At 37.2% G+C, this 25,270-nt stretch overlaps 1 protein-coding gene across 1 annotated transcript in view; it reads left to right on the top strand.

The window, feature by feature from the left end:
• Positions 1 to 25,270, top strand: part of FOCAD (focadhesin) — a 360,082-nt gene that overhangs the window by 166,120 nt on the left and 168,692 nt on the right. Inside the window, exons 14-15 of the mRNA XM_036738081.1 lie at positions 215 to 345; positions 3,866 to 3,992. Coding sequence (XP_036593976.1) covers positions 215 to 345; positions 3,866 to 3,992 — 258 coding nt within the window. The remainder of the gene's footprint in view (positions 1 to 214; positions 346 to 3,865; positions 3,993 to 25,270) is intronic.

Here is a 25,270-nt window from a genome sequence, read left to right as displayed (position 1 = left end):
ATTTTTTTTTTTAAATATGGTTACACTCTGGAGAGAATGCTAGAAATTTCACTTACTAAAATTTTAGCAAACCTTTGGACAAAGTCTCATTTTATATTTTGGGACAAGATGAAGAAATGAAGGTTAGGCATTTTATAGCTGCATGAAGTTTTGTAATAATAATTACAATCTGATTTTGAAAAGAACTCTTTTGAATAAATTTAATTCTTCCTAGGATCGTGTATATCCTGAACTGCAGCGGTTCATGGCATTGTCGGATGTGCCGTCTTTGTCTGTGGGCAAAGAGACCCAGTGGGAGAAACTAATTGCCAAAGCAGCCTCCATCAGGGATATATGTAGACAAAGGTAATATGAAATGTTCATACTAGTGTGTATACTTGTACAATCATACACAGTTTGGTTTTTAGGTTCTTGGTGCTAGGAATCCTAGAATCATGAAATTTGAGAGTTGAAGTGGACAGGGATCACTTACGGATTACATCTGGACCATGATCCAGAGGTTCTTAACCTGAGTTCCTTGAACTTTTTTTTTTTATACTTTGAGAAGTGTATTTCGATATAATTAATTTCCTTTGGAATCCTATATATTTCATTTTATGCATTTAAAAAGTTATTCTCAAAAGGGCTCCGTAGGCTTCACCTGACTCCCGAAGGATTACAAGAACCTGTGATTTAATGTAACACAAGTTTAAGCATCCCCTGGACAACATCTGTCAAGTGGTCATCCAGCCTGTGTTGAAAGACTTCCCAAGGGTGGTGGTGTGGTAAGGGAGCCCATTATTTCCTCAGGTACCTGTTCTTCTCAGAGATCTAATTATTAGGACCTTTAGCCTTATACTCAACCTAGATCTGCCTCCTGTTTCTGTTCCTTTTTTTTTCCCCCTACTTCAAGAAGAATAAACCTCATACCTCTTCTCCATGACAGCTGTTGCAGAGCTTAAAGGCAACTATAATACGTCTCCTCAATCTTCTCGTTTATAGATTAAATATAATCTGCATAGTGTGACATCTATATTATATTACTATATGATAATATTATTATTATATAATCTATTATCTATAATATAATCTCTCACTTCTTTTTAGCCAGTCCTCTTATAACATGATCTAGAGATCTTTCACCATTCTGATTACCTCGATCTGGACACTATCCAGTTTATTAATATCCTTGCTAAAATATGGCACCCAGACCCAAGCATAGTGCTACTCCAAGTGTGATCTGACCACAGGGATTATCACCTTCCCAGTCCTGGATGTGAACCCCACTTAATGCAGCCAAAGATCACATTAGCTTTTTTCACTTAGGTATCGCTGTTGAGTCATAGAGCTTTTTATTACCCTAACCTCTTCCCCCCTACCTCTCCAGATATTTTTCAGATGAATTGCTGTCTGGCCATCCCTTTCCCAATTTGTACTACTTAATTAGATTTTGTTTTTTGCCACCCCAAATATTAAGAATTTACATTTATTCCTCTTAAATTTCCTCTTTCTTGTTTTAGCCCAGCATTCTAAAGCTAGATCTTTTTCCAGCCCAACTCTGGCATCAGCTTATTAGATATCTCTCGTAGTCTGGTATCATCTGCACATTGGATAAGCATGTATCATTCACAGTATAAAATAAGGGGCTCTGTTTTAGACTGGCTGAAGAGCTGACCTTGTAGTCTGTATGACCTGGTCTCCAGTCCTGCTTCGTATCCTGAGTGTGCGACCATTGTCAAGTTACTTCTCAGTGCCCCAGGTAACTCTTCAGGAGAAAAAAATTTTCTCTGAACAGTTGCTGATCTCTGTTGGTGGAAGGAGTTTCCTTATTGGAGAGAGCCCTACCCCAATGAAATTAGGTAGAGCATTTTAGCACCCACCCCTCTCTCTGTCTCCCTCTTTCCTCCCTGGGGCCCAAAACAAAAACAGTAAAAACAACTCAACCTACAGATATTTATCCAGTACTTTCCTTTTTGCAAAGTACTTTATGTAAATTATTTCATTTAATCCTTTCCACAAACCCCAACAAAGTAGGTATCACAGATATTATCTGCAATTTGCAAAGAAACAAATGAGCTCAAATTGAGCGGCTTGCCTATGGTCTCACAACTAACACGTCTCCAGGTTTGATTTGAACCCACATCTCTCTGGACTCCCAGCTCCACCTTTCTTCCCAAAATAGCTCTTGCCATCTATGCTGTATGCAACATATAGTGGAACAAAGATGTCCAAACATTCCACTAGAGATCTCCTTCCACAGCAGCAGCACCATTGAGAACTGCATTTTGGGTCCTCCCATTCAACCAGTTCCAAATATACCTAAGCTTTTACTGTTATCTAACCTACATTTCTTGATCTTGACCTGAAAAATAACATGAGACTTTGTCCAAAGCTTTGCTAAAATTTCTGTAAACAAAATTTCTAGTATTCCCTCAATAGTGTAACTGTATTTAAAAAAAAAAAGATTCTAGCATGATTCATCACGAAGCCATAATAACTTTTTGATCATTGCTTCCTTTTCTAGATACTAACTATACACCTGCCAAAATGGGTCCTAGAATTTTGCCAGAAATCAATCAAGCTAATAGACCATAATTTGCTGACTCGATTTGTTTCTCTTTTGAAAATTTGGGACAGTTGTCTTTCCTTAATCCTATTATTTATTGTCTTCAGTCTTTTAAAGATCATTGATGGTGATTTTTTGATCACAGCTGCCAACCTGCTTAACAGTATTTTGTTGGTGTCCTAGGTGGAGGAATTGTTTTAGGTACTGGCAAGAAAATCCAAGGAGGTTACTTTCACTTTGTAAAATTGAACCTCATTTTTTTTTTTGTTTGTTTCTGTGGCTGATTGCCCAATTAATATTTTTTTTTTTTTGCAACTCTTGGATAAATTTTTCTGCATACAAATGTTGTTTGTAGAACACAAAATGCAAAACCTGGTCATCCTTATTTTTTCTAAATTCAGAGCCTTGAATCTGAAGTGCTAGACTTAATGGTCACAAATTATTTTACTCACTCTACCTTAATGTCTTCTTATTTTATTATCTGTAGTTATAGGGATTTTATCAGGGAAGGAATTGTTTGTGGCTGTTAACTAAAAAAAAAAATAGCCTGAATTGTTACTGATATTCTGTGCTTTTAAAAACTAGACATAGAGGAATCAGGGAGATGACTTCTCTTTTCCATAACTAAATAAAGTAGGAGTGGTTGAGATTCCTTCCCCCTTCCCTCCCATAACAAAATTACACTTAGTGACATTCCATTTTTCAGCAGATTACTTTCTTTCCTGTGCTGTTAAAAATATGGGGGTGGGGAAGGAGAGAATAAATTAGATACTATTTAAAACTAATTATAGTTCTATAATTTAATAGTCTGCCATCATGAATGTTTTCAAATTCCTTTAAGACAGAAGTAGGACCTGGCAGTGTTGTGTGCTGTAAGATCCCATGACTATTTTGTTTTCCTCAATATGCTCTACTACCCCCCCCCCCCAAAAAAAAAAACCAAAAAAACAAAACAGGAAGTTGGCTTTAATTGAAAAAGTATAACCAAAGGTAAAAAAGGCATAGCTTTACCTACTTAATTCCCATCTTCCTCTCTTATCCTAGACTTTTTTGTTTGAGTTAACTGGAATCTAAAATTGCCTTTTCTTCTTTGCAAAATATTTTCACAATCAAAGTCAGTGTGAAAAATTAGGATGGAATCAGGTAAGATGTTAATAGAAGAGCGGTCTGTGCCAGTTTTTAGGAAGGGCAAAGTGGATTAAACACAGATGTGATGAAGCCATCTTTGAGGCATTAATGCTCATCCTTATATGCAGAGGGCCTGTAAGTATTAACACTGATTCGTTTTCCTTTTTCTTCCCCCCCATGATTTTTCAATAGACCATATCAGCATGGGGCAGATATGTTGGCAGCCATTTCACAGGTGTTGAATGAATGCACAAAGCCAGATCAAGCTACTCCAGCTGCCTTTGTATTACAAGGTCTTCATGCACTCTGTCAAGCTGAGGTAGGCTTCGTTTGAATTGTTTTTGGAGAACTTTGCAGAATAGAGTGCCTGGGCAGAGGGGTGCGCGGGGTCCAACCGTTCATTCTGAGAGATGTTTCTTAGGTGACCCTTTTAGAAAGCTGAACAAACCAGTGATTTTTTAGTAGATAATAGAGAAAAAAAGGATCATTCATTAATAATCATCTCATGATTTAGGTTTTTAAAAGACTTGCATGATTTCATTTTTGCCTTGTAACAGGCTTGTAAGGAAGATTCTTTCAGGTATGGTTATCCCTAGATTATAGAGGTAACAACAAGATCTTGGAGGGTTTGAGTGATGTGGTGAGCGCCGCCCCCCCTGCCCCCCCAAGCCAGTAAGTGTTGGCATTAGGATACATACCTGTCTTCCTGACTCCAAGTAAAGCACTTCATCTGTGATTCCCCTTAATGTGGCTTTTCTTTACATTTTCAGATTCTGCTGGTCCTAGTGAAGACTAGGCATTGGACCCAAAGATAACTTGACAAATTGCACCTTCTTGTTCTATCATTTTTTCTTTTCTCATTCTCTTTGTAAAGTTACAATGGAAATTTTTGTTGAGAGTACTTTTAATGAATTCACTTCCAGGCAGTGTTTCTACCCAGCCATAAGCATTAGTGGTCAGTGAAAGAGAAATGTGGACTGGACCGGGATCAGTTTTACATCCCGGGAAAATTATTCTTTACTTGAAGATAAGCAAGAGTATCTGTGTTCTTGTAGAGATGTGATGTGAGACAATGAGTCAGTGTTAGAGCTAGGATTTTAAACCATATTCTAATCATAGTGTCTGGAAACCTACTCAAGTTTCTTCCAAGTGCTACAAATGGCAAACACAATCTCTCCCCAAATGCAGAAAATTACAGCCAAACCACATAAACTTTATACGCTGATTTTACAAAAGCATTTGATACTGAGAAGATCTTTATTGACTCTTGGAGGTGATCATCTAGCTTGAGTACCCTGAAAGTCACTGAAATCCTGATGTTTTTCCTCAGTTACATGACTGATTAAAATAGTGGATGACTTTACCATCATCAGTAGAGTTTAATGGGGACTTTGTAACATAATCACCTTCATTCATTCTTCCAACATGAATGTTGGAGGAGAGCCAAATTTTAGATAAGGGTTTTTCCCTCAAAGCTTTATTCTGTTTCCTCACAGAGTTATGAGGTGACTTGAGATTTTCATTGGCTGTGGCTGCAGAATGTTAGTAAATGCAAAGCCTTCTAAGGTGGAGGAATTTTAAATATGGATTAATGATGGGCTGTGTGTCCATCAGTTGAGGTGATGGACTTGAGGCTCATTTGAGGCTCATTAAATTAAATTGGGTGATTTTTTTTTCAGTTAGAATTCATAAAAACTGCTGAAGCACAGAGGAGGTTGTTGTCTGCATTGATTAAGGATTATATACATTTGAGTAAAATATACATGAAGGAATAAATATGAGTATATACTTTGAAGAAGTTATCTTTGAATTACTTTGCGTTACACAGTTGAATGAAGTTTAAGAAGCAGTGTTAGTATGGAATAAAGGGAAGCCTAGGAAGCTGAATGGAGGAGGTGGCATTTAAAGGATAGAGACTCAAAGCAACTAGATGAATGCTCAATCAGAAGGGTCCAGGTCTCCAATATTTGGGTGCACATATACTAAACAGTGACAAAAAAAAGCAAAAATTCTTCCAAAATACCTCATAATAAAAATCAGTTCACATAAAAGGAAAAGAAGAAAAAAGCTACAATAATACAAGTAAATATTATGTAATAAAAGTCTAAAGCGGTGACATTGGAGAAAAACCAATGAATTGCCATCAGCAATGCTTCTAAAAATGAAGCTGTATTTTATCATGGTTTACATTAAAGGAAATTTTGATTTGGCATTAATAGGAAAGAACTGACAAGAGTGAAAAAATTTTAAAGAGATGATACAACTTAACAACTTGATTTTTTTGTGCATAATTTTAATACAACATGTATTTACAGAGAGATAAAATTGATCAGCTTCAAGACAAATCATCAGAAAAATATATAATGTATCATATATGTGTTATATGTAATATACATTATGTAAAATATATAATAGAAGCTAAAACCATCAATATATAACTGGAAGAAAATCTGATGATTAGATTATGGATTTAGAACTAAATGGGTCTTTAGAAGTTGTCTAGTACAAGAGAAAGCTGAAGTCCAGAGAGGTCAAATATCTTGTTCCCTCACACAAATAATTAAAACAAGTCTGGATTCTAATTAGTCCTCCAGTTCCACTGTACCATGCTGCTTCCAATGACTTTATCAATAAGTGTGGAGTTATTAAGAATACAGAACTTAGAAAGCAAATCCAAAAGTTACTGCCCTCCCTAAAAAAAGAAAAGTGAGAAAAGAGATTCTGAGGACTCTGTTTCAGACAATTGAAGGACAAAATTTTCTAGAGTTACTGAAAGAATGAAAGAAATCCACAAAATATTAATAGTTAAAAACTTGAGTGTCATTTCCTCTAGGCAAATTCTTCTAGTTTTGCTGTTTGATAATGGCATAGAGTTGATTTTGCAATCAACCAAGAAGAAAAATATTACATATCAAAAAGTACATAGGTTTTCTTAGTCCCAAGGTGAAAAATTCTAGATAATGCTGGAATTTGAGATTTTACTATGACAAAAAATGGTCTTTTAAGACTTCACAAAATTTCTTGGATATGCAAATAAAGTACTTAGACCTACCAGGTAAACTCTTATGTAAACTTTAAAGCTTTGAATGTACTCCATGGAAATTTTGTTCAAGGATAGCAATTCAGTAATAGGTTGTTTAGATTAGGGTTTTTCCACTCCTGATCCCTTCAGCGCTTCTTAAACTGTGGCTGTGGTCATGACTCAGTTCAAGAAGCACTGGATTACAATTTTGGTCATCTCAGAGTAACAACTTTGAGAGTGGACAAGAAGACAACAGATGTGTTGATTTGACTAAATATTACTCAGTATGACCCCAATGTCATGAGCTTATAGTGAGAGCAGTGTAATGGTAGTTCTGGCTAGATTAACAGATTTGCAAATTTGTTTAGCTTAATATAGTGTAAACTACATAAAAGGAGATATTCATTGGATAAAAATTTAAAACATTTTCAAGAACAGTTAAAGGATACAAATAAGCTTAAATTAGTGTGGAATAAATTTCCATTTAAAAGTAGAACAGTTATAAATAGTTGATACCTCAAATAGATATGTAATCTTATGAGTTTAAGGATTACTTCCATAGATACAGATCTTAACCCATCCAAACCTAATTTACTTTTGTGACTTTTTCCATGTACTCCCAAAAGTTAGTCACATAGTGCCTACCCAAAGTTCTGGAGTTCTACCCAATTTCCTCCTGATACCATGAGGATACTGGTGGAATATTTTGTCCATCTATCTGTGCGCTCTCTCTCTCTCTCTGTCTCTCTTTCTCTGTCTCTCTCTTTCTCTGACTCTCTGTCTCCTCCATCCCCCCTCCCCCCATATCCCATCTTTTCTTTCTGTCATACAATTCCTTGAGGATATCCTTTACTCCTGTTATTCTTTGTTGGTTCCTCTTGGTTAGATGTTGATGCTTGCTTACACCTAGTATTTATTACCATTTATTTACTGTGTTTTGTGTGATACTCATCTTCAGTTCTTCAGAAGGAGTGGTGTTTCAAATTTCACGGGCGTATGGCTACCCTGGTAAAATATTTGTGTTGAAAAGATGAGCTTTGCTGTTATCAGAAGGTTAGGGGGTCAATAAAAGTGCTTTGCAATTTCCCAAAAGGAATCCAAATACTCCTTTATTTGCATAAGAAAGAGATCTGCAATCATTCAGAAGAGTTTGACCTCTCCATCCACATAGGAATGCCAAAATGGATGAAATGTATTGCTTAGATTTCATCATGCATCTGAATGAGTATTCCATAGAACTTGTCCAGCAGTATCAATATTTTGGTTAGTACAGGTGGTCAAAAAGATAGATCCAGAGTTGAAAAGGAGGTATGTAGGATGGGTGAATATTTCATATTGATTTAATTTTTTTATAAAGTGATTAATATAAGAGGGATGCAAGGGATACTTGATTACCAGCATCACAAATGAAGAAAAAGGGGAAGAAGAAAAATGAGAGTGAAGATAATCCCAGAACAACAGTTTTTCATACAGTGTAGAGGCTATGAATTAGAAATTTTTGAAAAAGAAATTACACAACAAATGAAAATTTCAGAAAAAAATCAGTAATACTATCTAGCTTTTACATAGCTTTTTTATATTTGTAAAGCACTTTATATAGGTATGTAATTTGATCATCCCAACCCTGTGAGGTAGGTGCCCACTACTCATCCTCATTGTACAGATAAGGAAAATGAGGCTCAGACAGGTTATATAATTTGGTCATAGTCATACGTAATAAGTGTATCTGAAACAGATTTTGAACTCAGGTATTCTTGCTGCTTAGTTCAGCAATCTATCCTCTGTATAAACTAATCACCCACATTGGGGTATATGTGGTTGTGAAAAGATTGATATTAGATTACTAGTAGTGTAATCTTTGCTTATAAGGAAAATATATTGATATGGTAGAGGTAAAACACAGAATCACTGAATATATGAGTTGAAAGGGCCTCATAAGCCATTTGATCTAACCTGTACCTGATTAAGCATCCCCTTTGTGATTTCCTGATAAGTGGTTATCAAAACTCTGCTAGAACATCTTCAGTAAAAGAGAAATTAAATTTTGTAGTTATAAATATAATATGGATAACATAACATAACATAACATAACATAACATAACATAACATAACATAACATAACATAACATAACATAGATATAAATGATTTTAATTCTCCTATAAAAAGAAGAAATCATTATGGAATAGATTGAAAATTCAGTTTTGCAGGATCTTGCCTAAGGAAATCAGACCTAACACATAGACCCAGAAATATTTTAAATAAATGGATAGAATAAAATTTATTTTCACCAGAATACAGAAGATCATGAGTTGCACAAGTGATAATGGACAAAATTGAATCAAATTGGAAAACATTAATGGATTTCCATATAAATCTAAGCATATTCTAAGTAACACTGACAATGCAAAACATCACTATTAAATATATACTTATCTAACAGCATAGCAACTACATTTTAGAGAAAGAAGTTACTTGAACTTTAAAAAGCTATAAACAGAAAAACAGTAATATCTGAAGAGGAGGCTTAAGCCTCTAGTAAAGTAATGCAACAAATCAAAGATTAAGAAAAACAAAGAACTCCAATAGAATGCTGAATAAATTGAATTTAAGTATATGACAAGAACTAAACTTAAAATAGTTTGGAATACAGTTTTTATTAAAAATTGTTTATACCAACTTTAATCATTTATGGTTTTTAATCATTTTATAAATCATATTTTATGTTTTCCTTTATATTGTTACATTATGTTAATGTTAACTTTTGTTTATAAAAGCAATCATATCCTAGAGCATAACATGTCAATTCTGAAATTCAGAAAATGTAAACACCACTGTTATAGACATGTACTGCAGCATTCAGTGATCAGTCAACTTTCAGATGTAAGTATTGCCTCTCCGGGTGTGGAGCATAATAACATCATACCTGTATATCTTGTGGAGCTCTTATGCATATCCTATCAAAACTTCCTCACAAGGGTCTACAGAAACTGCTGGGCACCTTCTTTCCATTCTCTTAACATCATGTGTCTAGCAGTGACTTGGACTGTCAAGCAGTTACATCTATTTTTCTCTCTGGTCGGTCCTATGTCTGACATCCTTTATATCAGTTTCCGTTGGTGATGTGTTACAACTTGCTAAGGTTCACCATGTTCTTTTTCATTGCCCTTTGAATGATCATCACCTTCACTTCTGAGAATATAGACTTGTAACCATGTATTGTCACTGGAAAAATATTGATATTAAGGAGCTAGACATTTCTTTTAGAAAAACTTAGGGCTGTTATAAGAATCAAGCAATGTAGTTTGCTATCTTTTCCCTGTTCAATTCTGGACCCATAGCACTATAAAAAATAATTAAAAGATATATGATCAATGGATACAAAGCTAGATAGAGACCTGAAGTATAAAATACTGAAATTGCTTAGGTCAAAGACCAAATTATACAAACAATAAAAGTTATATTAAATGTAATGACAACATTAATGCAACATATAAATATTTATGGGTTTGAGCTTAAGCAATTCAGGAGCCAATTTATATCTCTAATGTTGTGTTAAAGAGAGAGAAGATTAATGAATTGGATTCACGGTTTAAAAATTAAAAATTGAACAAATTAACATACTAAATCAGCATAAAATAACAAAACTTCAAAAATGAGATATTAATAAAACTTAAGTAATACTGTTAACAAATATGTATCTGTACTAAAATGTTATTAATCACTATATTTGCAATCACTTGCTTCTAATTTTTTGCTGTTTATTTAGTGTTTTGGGTTTGGTTGAATAAATTATGGCATATAAATATCACATAATATTATTGTGTGATAAAAAATGACAAATGTGAACAATTGGAAGAGGAATGCTACAGAATGAAGAAAGCAGGACTCAAATAACAAAATACACTACCAACAATCATGTTTTTGAAAACAGAAATAGCGGCAGCAAGATTCAATTCAGTACACAAAAAAAGAACTTGGAGGGTCATGGAGGGTAGGGAGTTCGATTCTACATTGCTAAAGCTAAGTTGTGCATCTTTCCCTTGTTCTTGTTTTTAAACAATATGCAAATGACAGTTTTATGGTTATATTTGCAGTTTTTAAGACATTCTAGGAAATAGCATATGCAAAAAGAGATAAGGTAACTTTATCATTTGGGTTTTGCTTAATGTCTTGTGATAAGGGAAAAGCTGTAAGAGTGTTCAGAAAGATTGTAGTGTAATCCAAGACAATGAAAAATATTTTTAAAAAGACTTGAGGAACTTAGGTAAAGGTAGTGAGAGAGTGAATTTTTAGCATAGTAGCAGGGTAAGCAAAAGTGTAGGGACAGCATGTCAGAGGGTCTGATTTGGAGAGAATAGTTTACTGACAATGTAGTTTAAAAAAAAAAGCAGGGGAAAAGCAATATGAGATAACTGGCAATATAGGGTGCTGCCAGATATCAGAGGCCTTGGCTAGTGGGAAAAGAGAGTTTGAATTTTACTCACTAAGCTAAAGGGAGCCAGTGAAGATGGTTGAGTGAGTGATAACGTTTATCAAATTCATTACTAGATTTATTCAAATAAAATTTTTTTTCAGGCTTTGTTTAAAAGGATTGATTGGATGATGCAATAGAATGGAAATAATAATTCAGGACTTATCTTAGTTTGCTGGCATTGGAAGTAGAGAAAAACAGATTGATGTGAGAAGTAGAGAGATGGAATCTGCAGGACTTAGCCACTTTTTAGATGGTTGTATAACCAATTTAGGGGTGACTGACAGATTGCCTTCAGCTTATAAACATAGGAGATAGAATTTGTTGGATACAATGACAGAAGTAGCCAAGTTGGGAAGAGGAGCAGGTAATTGTAGGTGCAATTTTGGACTCCTGGTGAGACATACAGGTAGATATGTCCTGTAAGTAGTTGGAGAAATGTGTCTGAAATAGATATCAAAACTAGAAATTTAAATTTGGGAGGTATTTGCTTAGAGATAGTAGATGAAGCCGTGAGACTTATGATATTGCCATTTGAGCACATATAAAGAGATAAGAATGCTAAGGACCAGTCCTTATAGAATGTACATATTAAGAGATTAGGACAGAACAAAAAAGACATAGAAAATCAGGCAGAGAAGTGAGTGAACTAGGAAGGTATATTCTTTTCAAAGGAAGAGAAAGTAGAATTTAGGAGAATAAGTATAATTTGGTGAAGAATGTCGGAAACTTCAGAGGTAAAAGTAGATGTATACTGAAAAATAATTACTATTTATGTATAATGATTTGGAGCTTATTGGCTATCTTGTATAAAACAGTTTCAGTAGCGTTAGTGGGAATGAAATTTTGTTGGCAAAGAAATTTGACAGTAAGTGGTAGATGGGGATAGTTAGATGGGAAGACTTTTGGCAGATAGGAATGAGTATAGAGAAAAGCTTAGTGATGCATAAGAGTGAGGGCATGGCTACTGGAGCAAGGTTCTAGAGAAAGTGAGAGTGGATGGAGTTAAATGTGTAAACAGAAGGATTAAACTTTAGCCATCACCCTTAGAAGGGATAATTCCTATGTAGTCCTAGAGAAAGAACAAAGAGGAGGGTAATGGGGCTGCCAAGTTTTGAGGGATAGGAGCCTGGGGCCAAGAATGTCTGATTTCTTGACTTCTTCATTGACCTAGGAAACTAGGTTATCAGCTGTATGGGAGTTTGGGAGACAATTATGAGGCAGAAGAGGCAAGTTTAAAATGTCCCTTGTGGGGAAAGAGAAGTAGGCAGTTATTCAGAGGGCAGCAGAAAACTTACCAGGTTACTGGGGGCCCAACTATGGTTAGATCATCTCAGTTTTTAATTGATGAAGTGTCATTAATATTGTGATTTTCTCTAGAGATACTCAGGTACCTTGGATCGAAAGTGGAGAAATTGGATGATGGATGATTTCTATAGATGAGGATTTTCAGGTCCAGAAGAATGGCAAAGGATTTTAAGGGTAGAGGCTAGTAAAACCAGAAAATAGCCAACTGTGGGGTCAGGGCTCAGTATGAATGCAGATGGCATTGGACTGGGGATGGTGAGTAGGGACTGGAAATCTTTTTTTTCCCCTTCCATTTAATCAGGCCTTCACAACCTGCTGCTTATGACCTTCAGGCCACTTGCGGCATGCCAAAGGATTTTGGGTGGCTTGCAAAAAATGTAGAGGAAAACATCCTTTGTTTGTAGGGGACATCCTTTGTAGTATCAGATTACTGTAAAGATAGTTTTTAACATTCACCTTTATAAAATTTTGAGTTCCAAATTTTTTCTCTCCCTCTTCCCCAAGACGGCATGCAATCTGATATAGGCTATACATTTACAATCCTATTAGATGTATTTCCACAATAGTTATGTTGTGAAGGACGCTTAATTTTGTTTTTAGATATCCCTTCATATTCAGCTCATACCTGTGCCCTCTTGTCTATATGTACTCCTTCCAAATACACTAATAGTCTGGTCTTTTCACCAAGAGTGCTTGAAAGTCCTCTTATCTCATTGAATATCCATTTCTCCCCCTGAAGGATTATACTCAGTTTTCCTGGGTAGGTGATTGGTTGTAATCCTAGCTTTGACCTCTGGAATATCATATTCCAGTCCCTTAATGTAGAAACTGCTACATCTTGTGTTTTTCTGACTGTAGCTTCACCATACTTGAATTGCTTCCTTCTGGCTGCTTGCAGTATTTTTTTCCTTGATCTAGGAACTATGGAATTTGGCTATAATATTCCTGAGAGTTTTCATTTTGAGATCTCTTTCAGGAGGTGATCTGTGGATTGTTTCAATTTCTATTTTACTCTTTGGTTCTAGAATATCAGGCCAGTTTTCCTTGATAATTTCTTGAAAGATGATGTCTAGGCTCTTTTTTTGATCGTGACTTTCAGGTAGTTCAACGATTTTTAACTTATCTCTCCTGGATCTATTTTCTAGGTCAGTTGTTTTTCCGATGAGATATTTCACAGTCTTCTATTTGTTTTTCATTCTTTTGGTTGTGTTTTATTGTTTCTTGATTTCTGATAAAGTCATTAGCTTCCATTTACTCTATTCCAATTTTTAAGGAATTATTTTCTTCAGTGAGCTTTTGTACCTCCTTTTCAATTTGGCCAATTCTGCTTTTTAAGGCATTCTTCTCCTCATTGGCTTTTTGGAGCTCTTTTTGCCATTTGGCCTAGTCTGTTTTTTAAGGTGTTATTTTCTTCACTATTCTTTTGTATCTCCTTTAGCAAGCTGTTGATTCATTTTTCATGATTTTTTTGCATTACTCTCATTTCTTTTCCCAATTGTTCCTCTCCTTCTCTTTCTTGATTTCTAAAATCCTTTTTGATTGGCCTGAGACCAATTCATATTTTTCTGGGAGGCTTTAGATGTAGGAGCTTTGACTTTGTTGTCTTCTGAGTGTGTGTTTTGATCTTCCTTGTTGTAATATCAATTAAGGTGGGACTTTCTTACTGTTTTAAAATGATTAATTGTCTTTGATTGAGCCTTACTAGATGCAAAGCCCCAGACCCAAACCCCTATCTACTAGGTGCTTAAGCCTATGTGGGCATGAAGCCCTCAGGGTCTTAAGGGGAGTTGCTAAGACCAGAGTCAATGGTAGGAGCCTGAGTTCTGGTCTCTCAGATGATTTTTGATGATGACTAAAGTGGGTATAAAAAGCTAGATCAGAGCTATTTGTGAGGGCTCTCATTCTTGGTGGCGTGTTGAAGTTGAAACTCTGGGCAGGGCAGCTGTAGCTAAGAGCCCTCCAGCTTGTAAACCCAGGTGTTGGGACTCTGTTAAACTCTGGTAACTATGCATTGAGATTTGAATCAGGCAAGGTCTGTCTGTTGATGTTTGTAATTTGTTTGTATCTGCTCTGAAGTTCAGGGTGCTGGCTTTTCCCCTGAACTAAGTGAATGATATTTGTATGCTGGATTAAAGTAAGATTGTTAACCCCTTAATGTTGTTTTCCTTAGTAAAACAGATCAAAAGAACCTGTGCTGGCAGCTTTCTGTGTGCTGGTTGTCTACTGTGCTAGTGCTCCTCCTGGCCCTGGAACTGCCACCCAGGACTGTGACCAGGATCTGAGTAAGGGCAAAGCAACAGAGTCTTCCCTCAGTGCTGGCAAAAAGACCCACATAATCTCCTTCTGACCCTTAACGTCTGTGGGCTGCGAGCTCTGGAAGCAGCCACTGTGCTGTTTTTAGTGCTGATTCAGTCACCCCCAAGGCCTGCTCCTTGTTTGCTAGGGCTGGGAATGTGCTGGCGCAGCCTATGCTGGACTGCACTCCTCTCTCACGGTGTTACAACAGACCTCTCCTGCCTACCTTCCAAGTTGTCTTGGGCTGAAAATTTGTTTCACTCCATCTTTTTGTGGGTTCTCTTGCTCAATAATTTGTTTAGAGTCATTTTTTGAAGTTATTTGGAGGGGTTTGGGGGAGAGCTCAGGTGAGGCTCTGCCCTAGGGACTAGAAATCTTAAAGGAGAAGAATATATTTTGTGAGAGCATGGGGTTGGTAGAAGAATATAAGGTTGTGACTGGTCAGTGTAATTTTACAATTTAGGCTGTTAGACATAATGCTCTTGCTGCAAATTGTGAGGTTTGTTATGTGATCATTCAGTTGTATAGGGGACATCACTGGACTTGAGAAGTCAAGTTTTTAGGGTTGTCCTCAACATGAATATTTAAGTCCTAGGAATATCTAACAAGGACAGCAAGGTGTTACTATCTTAACTAATGTACAAAGGTTTGTCTACACTTACCTCTTACTGGGTAATGAAAAAATTCTTCTATTAAGCTTGATGTAATCAGAGAGTCTTGAGGCAGGAGGAGGTAGGTCTGAGGAATGTGAGCTCTACCAGTTGAGAGTATAACCTGCCTTGGATAAATATGACTTTTGAGGGAGACTTACTCTTGAGTTTTGTTGGGAGATTTCTCTCACATGTCACCACTACCCTCCCACCCCACAGCCCAGGCAGTGATAGCATCTTCTAGGAGAGCTGCTTTCCCAACAAGTGATGCCACAGATACAGAAAGCAGTCAGTGTGCTGAGCACTGAACATACAAATAAAACAGAAAGAAAGACATGCCCTCAAGTAAGTTCCATTCTAGTGGGAGAAGACAAGCCTAAAAAGGAGCTGAGGAGGGTGGGATACACACTGTTGGGGCATGATAGAGAAAATCCTGTAGAGGTGAGGCGGCAGTGTGCTTAGAGAAGAATGCAAGCATAGTTGTCACTCCTTTTTTTTGCCTCCAGAAATGTTCTGCAGCTCCTTGTTGTCTGCTGAATCAAATGGAAACTACTGATCTCATCATCCAAGGCCCCCCAGGTCTTTCTCACACTCATCTTTTCAGTGTTGTTTCATACTTTTATCTTTTACAATGGATTTGTTTTCTAGCTCGACTAAAATAGTCTTAACTTCGTTCTCATCTTTATCCTTCCAGGTCCCTGTACTTTTGCCACATAAGTCTCTAGTGCTTTTACTGGATCTCCCTACTTTCTCCTGTTCTTCAACATTTTTTAAAACTTTCTTTAAGGTCTTGTTCTAGAGTGCCATCTTTCATGAAACCTGTACTAATCCTTTCCAGTTTTTCTTAAAACTTCTTACAGAATTGACTTTCTTTTCTTCAATTTTTGATAACATACATCTTCATATGATAGTTATTTGTATACATGTTCGTGTCCTATTCTTCCCTTGTTAGACTGAATTTTTAAAATTAAAACCTTAACAGTTGTCAATAAGGAAGCTGAAAAAAGAGGATTGTATATCCCAAGAGTGTGAACTTCTGTTCAATACAGTATTTTGTGTATAGTAATTTTATCATGTTGCTAGCAGTCACCCTGATTAAAATATTTTATTTTCTTGTATCTCTATCACTGTCCAGCAACTCTCACTCTGTTCTCTAACAGGTGAGTGGCAAGTTTTATGATGTCTTCTTAAATCATGATTGGTTACTGCCTTGACCAGAGTTCTGTAGTCTTTTAAAGTTGTTTTCCTATACTTTATCATTGTTATAATGTAAATTTGTTTTCCTTGCTCTGTACATTTTACTCTGTGTCACTTCATAAGGGTTTCTCATGAAGGGGCGTAATTTGTCATTTCTTGTGACACAAGCATAGTTCATATCATTCGTATACTACAACTTGTCCAATCACACTCTAGTTGGTGGGCACCCACTTTGTTTCCAGTTCTCCAACAAAAAATACTGCTCTATTTTTATACATATGAGTACATTTCCTCTTTCTTTGACCTCTTATTGGTATCACTGAGTCAAATATCCCCTCCTTATTTGATTTTTTAGCCATTTGAGGGCAAGAACAGTCCATCTTTTTGTCCACGGTGATTTGAACATTTTTGTTGTTCTGTCCTTTTTCAGTCATGTCCGACTCTTAAGTGATTCCATTTGGAGTCTTCTTGGCAAAGATACTGAAGTGGTTTATTATTTCCTTCTTCAGCTCATTTTACAGATGAGGGAACTGAGGCAAACAGGGTTAAGCAGCTTGCCCAGGGGTCACACAGCTAGTAAGTGTCTGAGGCTGGATTTGAACTCTCGGAAGATGAATCTTTCTGACTCTAGGCCCGGCACTCTATCTACTATGCCATCTAGCTGCCCAGTTTGAACATAGCAGGTACTTTATTGTTTGAACTGAATGGAATCCCTTTCATCATGTGCCTTTTCATCTTTTCTCTTAGTTTGCATCTCTCTTTCTAGTTTAGATGGCAAACTCCCTGGATGGTGACTAAAACAAATTTATTTTATTGATTCTTATGGGACTTTGCTCAATGTAATTTACTGTAATACCATTTAGAAATGACTAAAGCACCGTGCTCTCAAGGTACCTGTACTAAATATATGAATGTGTAATTTTGGCATTGATATTCTTCTAGATCTGTTTAGTAATGGATAAATTAAGGTACATTAAAAAATCATGAGGGTTTTGTTCCTGTCTGAGTTTCAAAGATCATTGTAGGTCTTCTTATATTGTTTGATGTCTCTGAAGCATTGTGTGTGTGTGTGTGTGTGTGTGTGTGTGTGTGTGTGTGTGTGTGTGTGTGTGTTCGTGAATCTGCTGTATGTAATGTGGTGTGTGGAGTTGTAAAATTCTGGGCTAATCTTTTGTTTTTTTGCCAACATGATTTCAACAGAAGCCAGCATACTTTCTATGGGGCCATTTATTCTGGTCTCTAATTGATATCATGTGTGAAGCGTTGTGTGAAGGCCAAGTGAGTTTCAAGAATCAAATGTTCAGTGTAGTTTCTAATCTGTTTCCCAGCAGTTTCTGGAAATAATGTGTCTCCATCTTATTTTTTTTTTTTTTACTGTCTGTATCTCCTTATATCTTTGGCCTTGGACCACTAAATTGAAAAAGCAAAGTAGGAGAATATCCTAAATAAGAAAATTTTGTTGATAAAAATTATATTAAATCTAACTTTATAAGGAAATTGTTTATTATGCTAAGCAATATGCATAAAATTGATACACTATAAAAAGTAGATTTTTACAGGATTTTGTCTGCTCTTTGAAAGGAAGAGTTATGTCCACAAGCCAGAAATTTTTTTTTCCTACATTGTTTTTCTTTTCTTTTCTTTCCTTTGTCCCTCATCCTCTTAGAGATCATAAAAGGAATGTTCATTTGTCCTTGGCTCAGATCAGAGAAATCTTACAAATGTTACTGCTTAGTCATTTAGCAGCATCCCAAATGAGAAATTTAAAGGGAAGCTTATGCCCATTTGCTAACTCCATGAAGGGTAAACCTTCCTGAGTTCTTCCTTGCAAGCAGAAAGAGACTTGTTCTGGGTATCCTAGCTTAGCACAGTGAGTAATGTAAGTAAAAATTATTTAGAGTTTCTTGGAGTTTGGGAAATGTGAAACTCTGCTTTTCTTAGGGTCAGTCTTTTGCTTTGCTTTGGAAATTGGTAGATTTCATTTAGAATAGAAATAATTTCCATTTGTCCAGTGTAAGTACTGTCTCCTTAAATTCCAACCAAAGATTTCCAGTTTTCCAATGAGAAAAACAGTGGGCTTTCATTTGTTTTTCTCTCCCTTTTTCATTTCAGTGGCCTCATCTTTTCTTGCTGCTTTTGATTTTCATATTTTTTAAGCCCTAATTACGTAAGGTTGTCCTTGAGACTCTCTACTATATACTTTACTGCTCTTAACTTCATAGGTCAGATGTTACACGAAACAAACAAAAACTGAGGGTGTTTTCTGTTGTTTCTCTTTGCCTGCAGAAGAACTTCTTTTCTAAGAGTTGCCTCATTTATCACTCTAGGGCCATTTAGCTAAATGGCTCTTAATACCTATATATGGGGTTCCTGGAAAATTAGTACCTCCATTTATGAATTTTTCTCCCAGGGCAATTTACCAAAGCCATATAAAGTGACAGGGACGCCTGCATATTCTGTTCTTTTTTCCCCTCCCCCAATAGCATTTCTCTGTGGATGACATTTTGAAAGTGTTGTCTATGTGAGACAAGCAAAATGCTTCCAGTCACTTGAAAGCCACTGGAAATGTTTCATGGTGATATGTCTGTCTCCAGTTGACCTTGACATTTACTGAAATTGCATGAGAAAACCTTATTTTTCTCATGCAAGATGTTTAATTTGCATGTTGAGACTGTTCACACAGCTTGCCAATACCCTCTGGCTCCCCAGTGTTTATTTTGCATTGTTTATTTTGCTGTCCTATTGGAGAATATGACTTGCTACTTGGTTATTATGCCTGTAGAGCCTCAAGATGAAGTTTTTTTTAGGGCAGAAATCAGGAAGATGGATTTATATATTTCCACTGCCTAGACCAGTGGGTCTCAAACTTTATTTTGTTTATAGTACAGGGCTATTGTTTGCCATGAATCCTTGTGTCACAGTGAAACTTTGAGTTGACGGTACTACTTAAGACTCAGAAGACTCACGCATACCCATATGATTGTTCTCTACAATGTGCAGGAGACACATGCGTGTGATTGGAAATATAAATTCCACACTTACATTCCATACTGTACAAAACTGAGGCACGCTAGTGTGCTGTTGTTTGAATCACCACTGTAGAAACCATCTTTAACCTCCTTCAATCTCTGTTTCCTTCATCTCAGCTTCTGTGAATTTGCTATTTTGAGAGATTCATCTATAAACTACTTAAGATTAGGGATTTACTGATCATTATGCCACCCCAGTACTCAATAGAGTTCTCAATAAATGTTTGTTGAATGTATAGATGAATGGCAAACGAGCGCCGCTAAGGAACTCTGCCATCTTTTAGAAGTAGGCTTTATATTCATTCCTTTTCTTTTTTAACAAAAATATTTATACGTAATCCTATATTGCTTTGAGAAATCATTATTGCCTTCAGCTCCTTGATGAGTCTAATTTCATGTTAGGTCCAGCAGAGTCAGCTTATTATACTTTATTGCATAGTGCTAACTGAGTCTTCTTTATTTAAAATGTCGATTTATATGCTATTGAATACTAGATCGCTTTCTTCTGACCCTCGGATATATAAAATAGATTTTTTCAGTGAACTGTTAAGATTGAAATTGACGAAGTTGTGATGAGAGGTAAATGTCCTTTTATTTTACTTAAGGATGTAATTTTTCCCCAAGATAGTCTCTCTTCATCTTGTAAATTCTTTATTAGAGTGGTAAGGGCATGGAACTAGGAGTCAGACGGTCTGGGTTCAAGTCCCAGCTCTGTCACTCACTAGTTCTTTGACCTTACCTCAGGCTTCAGTTTTCTTCTTATCCATAAAATGAGGGAGTCAGGCTCTCATTTCTAAGGTTGGTTTTAGCGCTAACAGCTTGTGAGTCTGGGAGTTCATGTCCTTTGTTAGCTCAGTTTTCTGTGCCAGTTTATATTTATAATCAGTCAATCAGTCAATGAAAATGCATTTATGAAATGCTTCCTCTATGCCAAGCACTGTGTGCTGAGCACCAGGGAACAAAACATGGATGACAACTTCTGCTTTCAAGAAGCTCATACCCTAGTTGTGGGAGACAGTGTGGGTAGGAGGGGACAGCTACATGAAAAGGTATGATTGGTCCTTAGGTTTGAATGGTGGAGCCCAGCATTCCTCAGAGTGCACTGGTTAAGTTAAGATGACAATGTCCAGGACTCTGAATGTTTTGAAGCAAGATAGAATATAGAATTTGGTTAGCTGAACAGGGGCCAGGTGGCAAGATCTGGTGGTCTTTTCTCTTACCAAAGTGATTACAGTTGGTAACTCTGTGCATTGAAGTATTATAAGTGCCTCCTAGCAAAGCAGAGGTATTGGAGATATCTGGCTTACTGCTGTTGGGGAAGGGGGTAGTGATCCCAAGGTGTAGGATGTGGGGGCCCCGAAGACTGATTTGGCTCCCTGAGCTCAGAGATGGGCTGCATTTGCTCTGTAATCAATCACTTTTTTCCCTTTCTTCTGCCACTATTGCAAATGGACACCCAAGTCTGGCATCCACTCTTTCTTTCTTACCCCTGCCGACCACATGGAGGAGGGACCCGCAAAAATGGTTTTTCTAAGATTTATTTATTAAAGGAAAAAAGATAACATAACTTAGAAACTAGTTTACTAGTGTGAGGCACCTAGAAATATAGGAAAAACAAACAAGCAAACAAACAAAACCACCCACTCTCAAACTGCCTCATCCTAGACTTCTAAATTACTCTCACTAGCCAGAGTTTCCAAAGTCTGGCTCGATTCATTTTTGCCTTCATCCATGAAGGATTCATCTCCGTTGGGGCTTCTGAACAGAATGATGTTTTTTACACCAGAATGTTTTCACGGTGATTTGAAAGTCACCCAGTTGGATCAAGCTCATCTGCGCATTCTGTAGCATGCTCAGGCCCCCATATTACATGCAAGTGTGAGGGCATTATATCCATATTTCATCTAAATCACTGGCTGATTTGTCTTCAAATCCAGAAGTGAATTAATGAGTGAACAACAAGGAAATAAAAAACAAATAAATGTGCATGCTTTCACTTTGGAATTTGACTTCCAGCTTCGTCCATCACTGGAAACTTCTTTCTCCAAAGCTACCAGTGATGTCTTAACTGACAAATTTAGTAGTCAGTTCTCCGTTCTCATTCTTCTTGACCTCTCAGCAGCATTTGACACTATCGAGTACTCTCTCCTCATGCATGCTTAAATCTTCTAGGTTTTTGTGACTTGGTTTTCCTCTTGCCTGATTGTTCCTTCTCAGTGTCCTTTGCTGGATCCCTATTATTCACTTTCCCTAACTGGGTGCACACCCAGGTGTTGTCTCGGACTCTCTTCTTTCTCTCTTTATACTCCCTCAATGGGTGACAGTGTCAGCGCATGTGGATTTAACTGTTAACTATATGAAGGTGATTCTCATATCTGTAAATCAAGCCCTAGTGTTTTTTTCCCTTAGCTCTGGTGTGAGGACATTGTATCCATATTTCTATTAAATCATTGACTGTCTAATTTGTCTTTCTTCTAATCTAGAAATCAACATCAGCACCTGGCATTTGGATATTTCCTACCAATGTCCCATTTAAGCATTTTGTGTCCAAAAAAACCTCATTATCTTTCTCCCCCAAACCCACTCTTCTTCTGAATTTTCTTCTAAGGGTACCACATTTTGTTCAGTCAGGCTCTTAACCTCAGCATCCATATTGCCAATGTGAGATACCCACAGTGGCTGCTATGAATATGGGGCGTGTCCCCAGGTTTGAATCACAAGATATAACAGACTGTCTTCATGGAAGACAGAACCAAGACATTTATTCAAACACCAGAAAGCCAAATCCATCATAGTAACAAAGAAATCTATACACATTATCAATTCAGGAGCACTGTCATCCCCCAGCCTTCTCTCCTCCCCTCCCCCCAAACAAGCTCCCATAAGCAACACCCCGCCCCCTCCCCACCCCCCCCACTAGCTGCTCTGCCTGCTTGCTCTCTCTCCCAGCTCTGACTCACTCCAACTTCCTGCTCCTCGCCCCGATTTGACAAGCTCCTCCCAACACAGGCTCTTGTGACCCAGACTCCTGTGACTCAGGCTTCCATGTGACTCAAGCAGGTCCCATAGGCCTATTTTCATTAACAGTATTCCCGTTCCATTAACAATACAGCATCATTCTCAACTCCTCACTGTTACCATTCCACTTATCCAATCAGTTTCTAGGTTTTGTCATTTCTAGTTCTACAACATCTCATATCTGTCCCCTTCTTCAGCATTCACCTCACTTCTTTCCCTGGCATTGATATCTCTTTACAGCCTTCCCCTAACCTGTGTTTGAAGGCTTGTTGTACATGACTGCCCTTCACGGATATCTTGCTAAACTGACCTTCTTACATAGAGTAGCATTCCATTTTCTATCTTTATTTCTAGAATGCACTCCAACCTTTCTTTTCCATTTCTTAGACTCCCTTGTTTCCTTCAAAACTCAACTCAAGCATCACCTTCTACTGGAATGTTTTTTGATTCTCATAGCTACTAACGTTCTACCCCCATCACCTTGTATTTATCTTACACACACGTGCACACAAGTGTGTTTTACACATACATGCATACGTACATGTGTATATGTTGTCTTCCTTGATTTTATATAAGCTCCTCGAGGGCAGGGGCTGTTTCATTCTTGTTGTAGCCATAGTGGAACTTAATAAATGTTTGTTGATGTATTAAATTCTAATCACCTAAAAATAGTATGCAGTACAACTCTAAAAATAGTCACTGAAGGTCTTCTGTGTCACTCAATTTTTGTTAGCTATGGTTCGATTATTAATTATTGCTTAATAATTAATTAGCAGGCCTGACGGGACAGCTATCTGAAAATAAGAATAGAATACACAGAATAGGGACGTGGACATCAGGAAGGAGCTTGGAAGAGGAGAGGCACTGTCAGAGAAGGTGGGAGAGCACCAAAGGCAGATTTTGCCTTTTAAACAACTTTGCCCAGGTGTGGCCCAGGCCATGCTCTTCTTTTGTCTCCCCTTGTATCCATGATCCCTTTATTTGAAATTCTTAGCAGTTAGCACCTTGAACAGACAGTTCTGAAAGCTCTCTCTGCTTTATATTTGTGTATGTCTGATGTGTCAGACTCTGCCCACAATACCTCAGAACCAGATTAAAATGTAATGGGGCAATGTTTTACAAAATAAAAATACAGTAGAACATAAATAATGTTACTGTGTAGTTTTCTAAATCAACATGCAGCTATCAGGGATCCTTAGGCATGGTTTAGTAGCTCCTTTTCCTATTTGAGTTTGACACCACCTCTGTATACAGTTACTGGTGATTTATATTATAAAGGTGGAAGAACGTTCTGCAGATTAACATTTATTAAACTTCTGCTCCTGATGGACTCCAGCATTTGTGATAGTGAGTGATCTGATATTATGGATAAACTGAAGTTTTTATACCTGTATTTAAATGGATGTTATTTTGGCCAGTAATGAGCTATGATATTTCTAAAGTGATTCTGTAAACAGTGGTTCTTAGGGAGGAGAGGCGTATGACTGTGTTTCAGTTATTTAATGGAGTATTCAGTCTAGATAATCTATAAAAAAATTAACCCTGGTTTGTGATTTTATTGGTGTATAATTTCCAGGGAGGTAACTCCCTCTACCAATGCAAGTGGGCACCTTCTCTCCAACAGATAGTGTTAGATTAGCCTGAGAGGTTAAATGATTTACCCAGGGTCACATGGCCACCACGTGTCAGAAAGTGGACTAGGACACAGGCATTCCAGACACCAGAGCCAGCTCATTATCTGCTTTGCCATACTGCCTTAAACAAATGTCAAAAAGAAAAAAAAACAACAACTTTACAATACATCAAAAGATGAAAACAGATATTCTGTATACCAGGGAAGGCCCTCCCAAAAGCTTGAGCTTGGGATGGTGGAGCTCTGAACTGTTTTCCTACCACCCCCTTCCACCCCCGCCTCCCCTTATCAGCTGTGATTCTATAATGGGAAAAATTAATAGGCGTCTCAGAATCATGAAGAAAAGCTCTTTCATCTTCCTCAGTTCCAAGAGTGTGCTGTATTTTCAAAGAAGAGCATTGTATAATTGAGTAATAGATATCTAGGATAGGGCATTTCCTGGGGATTCATGACCGGCTGGAAGAGTTCACTTCAGGCCATTTGTCACAGCCAGTGTTTTCCCCGGAAATGCCCTGTGCCAGGGTGTGTGTGTGGGGGGGGGAGGGGTGCTATTCTTACTTTATTTATATATTTATTTATTTTTAGAATTAAAAGGGAAAAGTAACTTTCCTTGTTCTTCCCCCTCATCTCCCCCCCCCGCCCCCCCATTCCTTCTACACTGCCCTAACCCTTTTATTGTCCATGGGTCTCCTTCAGAGCACCATGGGGGGCAGGGGGTGATTTTTTTCAATGGGGCGCCGGCTGGGTGAGAATGTTTTAAGGGAGTTAGTGCCTTGTAAAAAGCAGCCAAGTGCAACTCTAGTTTTTGTTAAGGCACTTTTTTAGGGTTATAAAAATCATTTATTATGGAAATGTAATCCATTGCTACATGGCCAGCTTCCCCAGCTGTATACAGTAATGTTTCTGTCACCAGCTGTGGCTTCAGTATTTATTACATTCTGGAAAACTTTTGCCTTTGTTTTGTTTGTGGGGG

This window comes from Trichosurus vulpecula, chromosome 1 (assembly GCF_011100635.1).
Source record: "Trichosurus vulpecula isolate mTriVul1 chromosome 1, mTriVul1.pri, whole genome shotgun sequence".
NCBI lineage: Eukaryota > Metazoa > Chordata > Mammalia > Diprotodontia > Phalangeridae > Trichosurus > Trichosurus vulpecula.
This window is presented reverse-complemented; position numbering and strand designations above follow the sequence as displayed.